The following is a 7,588-nucleotide window of genomic DNA, read 5'->3' as shown; positions in this document are numbered from 1 at the left end:
TTACTAGGTGTAGCTTTATGTTGTTGTTCAGTGTTTGAAAACGTCTTATGGTGTTGATGGCTGTCTGGGCTTTTTTGTTATTTCATGGACGTGTTTCGCGTAACCGCTTCTGCCAAGCGTGAGTCCTAATATTTTGCCTCTGATGCATATGGTATGTTATTCCCATTTATGTTAACTGGTTTTAAATTTCTTGATGCTATGGGTAGGAGTGTGAATTTCTGCGTGTTTGTTTTAATTTTCCATTTATGTTCAAAGGTGTTGATGTTTTTAATTTCTTTTTCAATACTTTTGGCAAACATGTTCTTGGACTTCCCAGCGTATGTGATGATTTGTGTTATGTCGTCTGCGTATATAATGTGTGCTGTCTGTGATAGGTGTAGGTGTGTCGTGTGTGTATAGTGTGTATAGAGTAGGCGAGATTGAGCTTCCTTGAGGTACCCCGCTGAGGAGTTGAAATGGTGGGCCTGTGTAGCTGTGTAGAGATATGGCTGCTGTGCGATTGTCAAGAAAGCTGCACAGTAATTTTTAAGTAGCGATGGCATGCCGGTGTTGTTGATTTTGAATTTTAATCCTTTTGCCATACCTTATCGAAAGCTTTTGACACATCTCGAGAGCTATGCATTGCTTTCTCTCCGCGAGTGTTTTGCCTAATACTTCTGTTAGGGTGGCGGTTGCTGTGTCTGTGGAGCGAGCGGGGCGGAATCCATGCTGTGTATTGGGGAGGATATTGTTTCGAGGTATGTGCGTGTTCTCTTGTTTATAATTTTCTCGTATATTTTCCCGGGACTTCAAGGAGGAGATGGGGCGGTAATTGATGGGATCCGTGTTGTTTTACCTGGTTTTGGTAGTAGTATTAGTTTGGCATGTTTAAAGGGCGGGGAAGTAACCCATAGAGAGGAGATATTTAATAATTTAGTGTAGCATTCGAGAGCTACTTCTGGTAGGTGTTGGAGTATTGTTTTGTTTATTTTGATTCGCCTGGGGTGTTATTCTTTAATGTTTTGATGGTTTGTTTGATGTCGTGGTGTGATGTGTTGTGTGAAGTAGGTGTCTGTGTTGAGTCTGTGTGGGTCGCCTTGTTTATGTGGATGTATTTGTTCTGCGTGCCTGTTATAGTATTCGTCCACCATATTTTCTGTTGCCTGGTCATATTGTTGATTTTCTTGTGGGCTTATTCTGAAGACATTCCTCCATATCTCTGAAAATAACCTCCTTGTCTTCAGGTTTAAAAATTTTCTGGTTGTTGTTGATTATGTAGGTGTGGGAGTGGATGGATTGCCTTTTAATATTTTAATGTTGTGCCAGAATTTTTGGGGTTGGAGTGGAGAGTGTTGAGTGATTTTATTTTGTTTTCCCAGTTAACTCTATTTTGTGTTTTGCATTCTCGGTGATGTATTGTCTGATCTTTTGTAGGCAATGTATGTTGTGTATGTCCATCCTTGTAATATGCTGTTGTCGAGTAGTCTTTTGCCCAGAATTGTAGTTCTTTTATTTTGTTGTTGTAGATTGGTTTTAAAGTGGTCTTTTGTTGGAGGTGGGGATGGCTTGTGTCATGGAGTATTTTATTGCGTTGATCCACTGTTCTATAGAGGAGTCTAGTGTGTTTGTGTGATGTCTGGTTGCGTGTTTATGTCTTGTGTTTTAAAGTGGCTATTTCCTGAAATTTTTCCCAGTCTGCTTTATGTATGTTATATGTTGGAGGTGAGTGTATGTGTATGGGTTGTGTGGTGATGGTGATGATGATAGGAAGGTGATCAGAGGGGTGGTAGGTCCTTGTTGGGTGTGTATGTTGTGGTATGTGTGGTCTGTTGGCGAATATGGTGTCTGGTGTGGTGGCTGCGTTGTGTGAGAGGTAGGTGGGGAAGTTGGGGCCCAAGTGTTGTAGCTGGTTGTTGTACCATCTTTATGAGTGATTTCACTGTGTTGCTTGGTCTGTTGTCAAGTGTTGGGTGATGGGCATTCAAGTCGCCAATGATATATGTGGGTTGTGCTTGTTTGGCAAGGGTGTGGAAGTCTGTGAATGGAAGGTAGGGGCGTCTGGGGGGAGGTAGGTGTGGCTATATTGACTGGTCCCGTGTTGGTATCTATTGTGATCTGTAGTATGTCTGTGTCAAAGTTGTCTTTGAGTGTGTGTTTTATATTATTTTGATGAGGATGGCAGATCCATCATGTGGTTCTCAGATGAGTTGATGTTATATGTGTGATATGTGTGTAGTTTTATGTGTTCGTTTTGTGGTAGGCCGTGACTGTTTAGCAGTAGTACATCAGGATTTAATTCTGTAAATGTTTGATAGTGTGTTTTTGTTGGTTTTCCATGTGTACGTTGTGTTGTAATATGGTGATTGTGTGTCTGTTAGCCATAGTGTTTTGTTTGTATCTGTTGGTGTTGATTGTGTTGTGGGTAGTGTGAGTGAGTTTATTTGTTTGTGGTGCGGGTAATCTTTTGTGAGTGGTGCTTTCTTGTTCTACACGCAGCGGATCTTGTTGAAGTTTGCGGTGTCCAGAGTCGTAAACACTCCTGAAAGGTTGATTTTGTCATTGGCGATCAGTGAGAGGATTTCTTCGTCAGTGTAAGCTGTTGAAGTATATGTAAATTTATAGATTCCTTTTTGATGTTGTTTTTATTTCAGCAGGCTCTAGATCATCTGGCCATCCGGCTGTTCTTTTGTGATTAGTTTTAGGCCAATATTTTTCCCTTGTATTTTGGAGTTGGTGTGGGTTGTAGTGGTTTTATTTTTCCAGTAGCTTGTGTTGTGAAGATTGATTCTTCTGCCTCTTCTTCTATTTCTTCAATTTCTGTTTCTCCTCCTCTGGCTCATTGGCCACCTGGACCTCCTTGGTGATGATTTTGTGGTCTGTTTTGGGTTCATGATGTCTTTGGATGGCGGGTTGGGAGGAGGATTATGGAGGAAGGTTATTGAGCTTGAATAGCTTGTTTAGCTCATCATTATATGATCCAGGGTTGTTTATGTTCAGCAGATGGGAGTGCAGAATGCACGTTAGAATTTTTGTGGCCGTGTCTTTTTCAATGTTGATGTTATTTATGTTTGTGTTGTTGGAGTTGTTGGTGTTTTGGGTGGCCTGGCTGTATGATTTGTTGTTGAATTATGTTTTGTTTCTCTTCTCTTCTTTGATTTTCTTTCTCATGGGGCACTTGTTTGCTAATGTGCGGTGTGGACCATGGCAGTTGAGGCATTTTTGGTGTTCGATGTGCATGTTTTCCATGTATGCTTATCACTGGCACACTCTGAGCATACTGTGTGTGTTTCATGGCATGGTGCATTTGTTGGTGTGTGCTGCTCTATAGCATAGCATCTCATGCACGTGGTAATGGGAATGAATTCTTCCACTTTTACATTATATGATGGAATGCTCATGTGGAAGGCTAGAAGACCTTTATCAGTAGCCAGTTTAGCAGCATTGGTGCTGTTGAAGCAAATTTTGATGATTTTTGATGATCGGGGATCTTAAAGATTGACCGACTTGCAGAGTGCCATTTATGTAAGCAATCCTGCTCAGGATCGCGAGTCGCCGCGAGAGCCAGCCTCCCGGTTGGGCGTTACGTGTTACGCGCTGATCCGATCTTCCTTTTATATAGAGGAAACGAGCCCGCCGAAGAACAGATAACGCACAACACAGCGACTCGCTCCCGCAGCTGACGGAGTGTTACTTGCTAATAATACCACTACTACTTGTTAATCCCACCTACTACCACTACTCGCCATGTCCGGACGCGGCAAAGGAGGAAAGGTGAAGGGAAAGTCAAAGTCCCGTTCCAGCCGTGCTGGACTCCAGTTCCCGGTCGGCAGGATTCATCGCCTCCTGAGGAAGGGCAACTACGCCGAGCGAGTGGGGGCTGGCGCCCCCGTGTACCTTGCAGCGGTCATGGAGTACCTGGCCGCCGAAGTCCTCGAGCTTGCCGGCAACGCCGCCCGCGACAACAAGAAGACTCGCATCATCCCACGTCACCTGCAGCTGGCCATCCGGAACGACGAGGAACTTAACAAGCTCCTCTCCGGGGTCACCATTGCACAGGGTGGCGTGCTGCCAAACATTCAGGCTGTGCTCCTTCCCAAGAAGACCGAGAAGAAGTAAATCCCTCTCCTCCTCAATATCATCACCAACAAGTATATATATCCGGCTCCTCTTCGAGCCACACATTGACACATCTAGAGAATTGAATAGACTATAGTGTTAACAATGATATTAATAATAATGATGGTATATATTTTTTGATAATGAATGATAGAAATGCTAATGGTAGAATTTTTTTCTTTATATTTTTGTTCCGGCCTGCAGCGCTGCAAAAAAAAAAAAAAAAAAAAAAAACACCTTGCGCTGAGCAAATTATGGGATTAGAGCCCGTGTGTCAATGAGGACCTTGCTTCCCGCACACGCCCCTCTGTCTTGCTCTCTTGCTTCCCTCCTGGCTGGTAGGTAACTAGCGGGACAGGGATCAATTAACGCGGTCGGTCACTATGACCTGTGATCTCACTCGGCAGTCATCCAAGAGATGCGGATTAAACGTTGTCAAGTATTGCTGTGTTTGCAAAAAAAACAAACAAACAATGCGAAATATGTTCAAAGATAAACAAGAAGCTTACTCCAACTTGCCTTTTCTTTTTCTTTTTTTCTTTTCTTTTTCATTTTCTTTTCTTTTAGAGCATCACAATGTATATAATACAACACCGTTCAATTACCAAGTGTTAAGTACCTACCTGACATAAGGTGCGTATTGGTGCGTGCAAGTGTCCCCCCTCTCTTGCTTCCCTCCTGGTTGGTAGGTGGTAGGTAGGGACAGGGAGGGAGTGAGTGGCCCATGGATTAACGCTTTCACTTTGACCTGTGATCTCACTCGGCGGTCATCCCCGAGAGGAGGCGCGCGGATCAAACGATGTCAAGTATTGCTGTGTTTGTTTGCAAAAACAATGCAAAATATATTTAAAGATAAACAGAAACTCTCCAACTTTTTTTTTTTTTTTTTTGTTCTTTAAGGTGCGTATTGGTACGTACAAGTGTGACAGCGCTGCAGGCCGGAAAATTCCCGGCAGGAACAAAAAAAAAAAAAAAAAACCTAAAAGATCTCCATACAAGTAAGCGGTCAGACCATAGTGGATAAGGTGGTGGACGTGGGATCGGGCAGACAGACAGACGTTCACGCGTCGGCTCGAAAGAATCACACCACACACCGTTTTGAAGGTATGTCAGTCGGCGAGGGGGATTTAATGAAAGGTACCTACCTACCTACATGTCACCGCGGTACCCAGGTTCTATCTAGGTGGCTACACTAAAGATGATGATGATGATGATGATGATGATGATGCGCTTCGGTGTTGATATGGACCCTCCCTCCTTGTATGGGTACCACTATAAAGAAATAAAATTGCCTGCGCCACTAATGGGCGGAAGCTTAACAAACAAACAAACAAACAGCACCTGTAGCAGCGGTTGGTGTCTGACCTCACATCACTTAGTTGATAATTCTTTCTCTTTCATCTGATTTACCTTTGAGTGATAAAACAAAGAGGAAAACAAATAGAAAGAAGGGAAAAGAAAAAAGAAAGAAAAAAAAAAAAAAAAAAAAAAACACACACACAAATTGTAATAATGACGTAAAGAGTAGGGACAACACTTTTACTTGGAACAACCATACTCCTAGTAGTGTTAGTCTATAACTTTTTCCTTCTCTTCATTTGTGTGGACCTATAAAAGGTCCGGGATATGTTGACTCTTTTCTTATGGTGTTTTGCAGTTGCTGTTGTTGACACCAAATTCGAGACACCAGATTTAACCGCCAAATCCGTAGAGGGTACGTCCCTGACGCTTGAGGGCGTAGACGACGTCCATGGCAGTGACGGTCTTGCGCTTGGCGTGCTCGGTGTAGGTGACGGCATCCCTGATGACGTTCTCGAGGAACACCTTTAGCACCCCACGAGTCTCCTCGTAGATGAGACCGGAGATGCGCTTGACGCCGCCTCGGCGAGCCAACCGACGGATAGCGGGCTTGGTGATGCCCTGGATGTTGTCACGCAAAACCTTACGGTGACGCTTGGCTCCTCCCTTTCCAAGTCCCTTGCCTCCCTTGCCGCGGCCAGTCATGGTGACAGATGATGAGGCGCTGCTGCGAGTAGTAGTAGTAGTAGTGATACGACGTCTCGCTCACGAGTGTGACTCACATTTTTAGGATCGCGGTAATATATATGTAACTGGTGCCTTCCCGGTTGTAGTAGGGTAACAATATTTCCTGTTTTTCCCACTTGATCCAACATCGCTGGGTCATACGAACACGGTCTCCGTCTCGTCGTTGACCCTCGGACCACGCATCCGAGACGTACAACCGAGAGGCAAGCAAGAAAACGGCGTAAAACCAAATAATATCGAGTCGGAGGAGGTGCCAGATTTTCCAGCCAGCGGCATGCATGCAGCGAGCAACAAGCCAACCAGCCAGCCAGCCACAGAGGGAGGCAGACTGAGTCTGTGTCAGACTGAGTCTGTAGTCAGAATAATAATAATAATAATAATAATAAGAAGAAGAAGAAGAAGAAGAAGAAGAAGAAGAAGACAGACAGACAGACAGACAGACAGACAGACAGACAGACAGACAGACAGACAGACAGAGAGAGAGAGAGAGAGAGAGAGAGATTAATCCAATAGGGAAACGATATTAAACCAAGAAACACCTAGAAAGGACTTGATTCACAGGGTATACGGAGTATAGTAGGGCAAGCCAGGAAGAATTTAAATCGGCCTAAAATCTCACATCGAGTGCCAACGACCACACCACGTTGAACACACCGCTTCTCGTCCGATCAGCGAAGTTAAGCAACGTTGGGTCCGGTTAGTACTTGGATGGGTGACCGCCTGGGAACACCAGATGTTGTTGGCATTCCATTATTTTTATTTATCTATTTATTTATTTATTATTTATTATTATTATTATTATTTTATAATAATAATAATAATAATAATAATAATAATAATAATAATAATAATAATAATAATAATAATAATAATAAGAAGAAGAAGAAGAAGGTTTGATTTGTCTATTCTTATATTGTTTTACCTGCTTATTTTATTCTTTGTTAATTCATCCATTTATTCTTGTACTACCTCGTGCCTGAATTACCAGACAAAACTGTGTATTCTAAACACACATGAGTAGGAGAGGACTCGAACTGACAATTTTTTTTTCTCTCCTATAGAGAAATTGCATCGAACCGCTAGCCTAGCTTGGTGCCGGGGGAAAGGGGATAAGAATGACCACCTGCACGGACGTGTGCTGTGCTCTGTCGAGCTTGGACATTAACCATTGAAGTCTGAAGAAGAAAAAAAAAAAAAAAAAAACTAGAAAGTCACTGCAGCGGCTGTGGGAGGAGGAAAGACGCAAGCCGTCAGACTAACCGTGACACACGACACGCTAATAAATACGCACACTATAGTCTGACCATTTTTATGAAGATCACTTAGGCGTTGGCGTTTTGGGATTTTCCTGCCTGCGGCGCTGTCACACGTGTACCAATACGCGCCCCAAGTCAGGTACTTAATACTTTTTAACTGAATGGTGTTGTAGTACATATACATTGTGATG

General features: G+C 43.2%; 1 protein-coding gene and 1 non-coding gene across 2 annotated transcripts; both read left to right on the top strand.

Annotated features, from left to right (window-relative positions):
• The first annotated feature begins 3,507 nt into the window (after positions 1 to 3,507).
• Positions 3,508 to 4,127, top strand: LOC123500906 (histone H2A). Its single transcript, XM_045249475.1, has one exon. It carries the CDS (start codon positions 3,724 to 3,726, stop codon positions 4,093 to 4,095), a length of 372 nt encoding a protein of 123 aa, XP_045105410.1. The 5' UTR covers positions 3,508 to 3,723; the 3' UTR covers positions 4,096 to 4,127.
• A 2,640-nt stretch (positions 4,128 to 6,767) lies between these two features.
• LOC123500907 lies at positions 6,768 to 6,886 on the top strand. Its single transcript, XR_006673492.1, has one exon. It is a non-coding gene; the product is annotated as a 5S ribosomal RNA (ribosomal RNA).
• Positions 6,887 to 7,588: the final 702 nt, after the last annotated feature.

Source organism: Portunus trituberculatus, unplaced genomic scaffold (assembly GCF_017591435.1).
Source record: "Portunus trituberculatus isolate SZX2019 unplaced genomic scaffold, ASM1759143v1 PGA_scaffold_511__1_contigs__length_28260, whole genome shotgun sequence".
Classification (NCBI taxonomy): Eukaryota; Metazoa; Arthropoda; class Malacostraca; order Decapoda; family Portunidae; genus Portunus; species Portunus trituberculatus.
This window is presented reverse-complemented; position numbering and strand designations above follow the sequence as displayed.

Coding starts and splice junctions, on each gene's coding strand:
- LOC123500906 (XM_045249475.1), top strand. CDS start 3,724: ATGTCCGGACGCGGCAAAGGAGGAAAGGTGAAGGGAAAGTCAAAGTCC.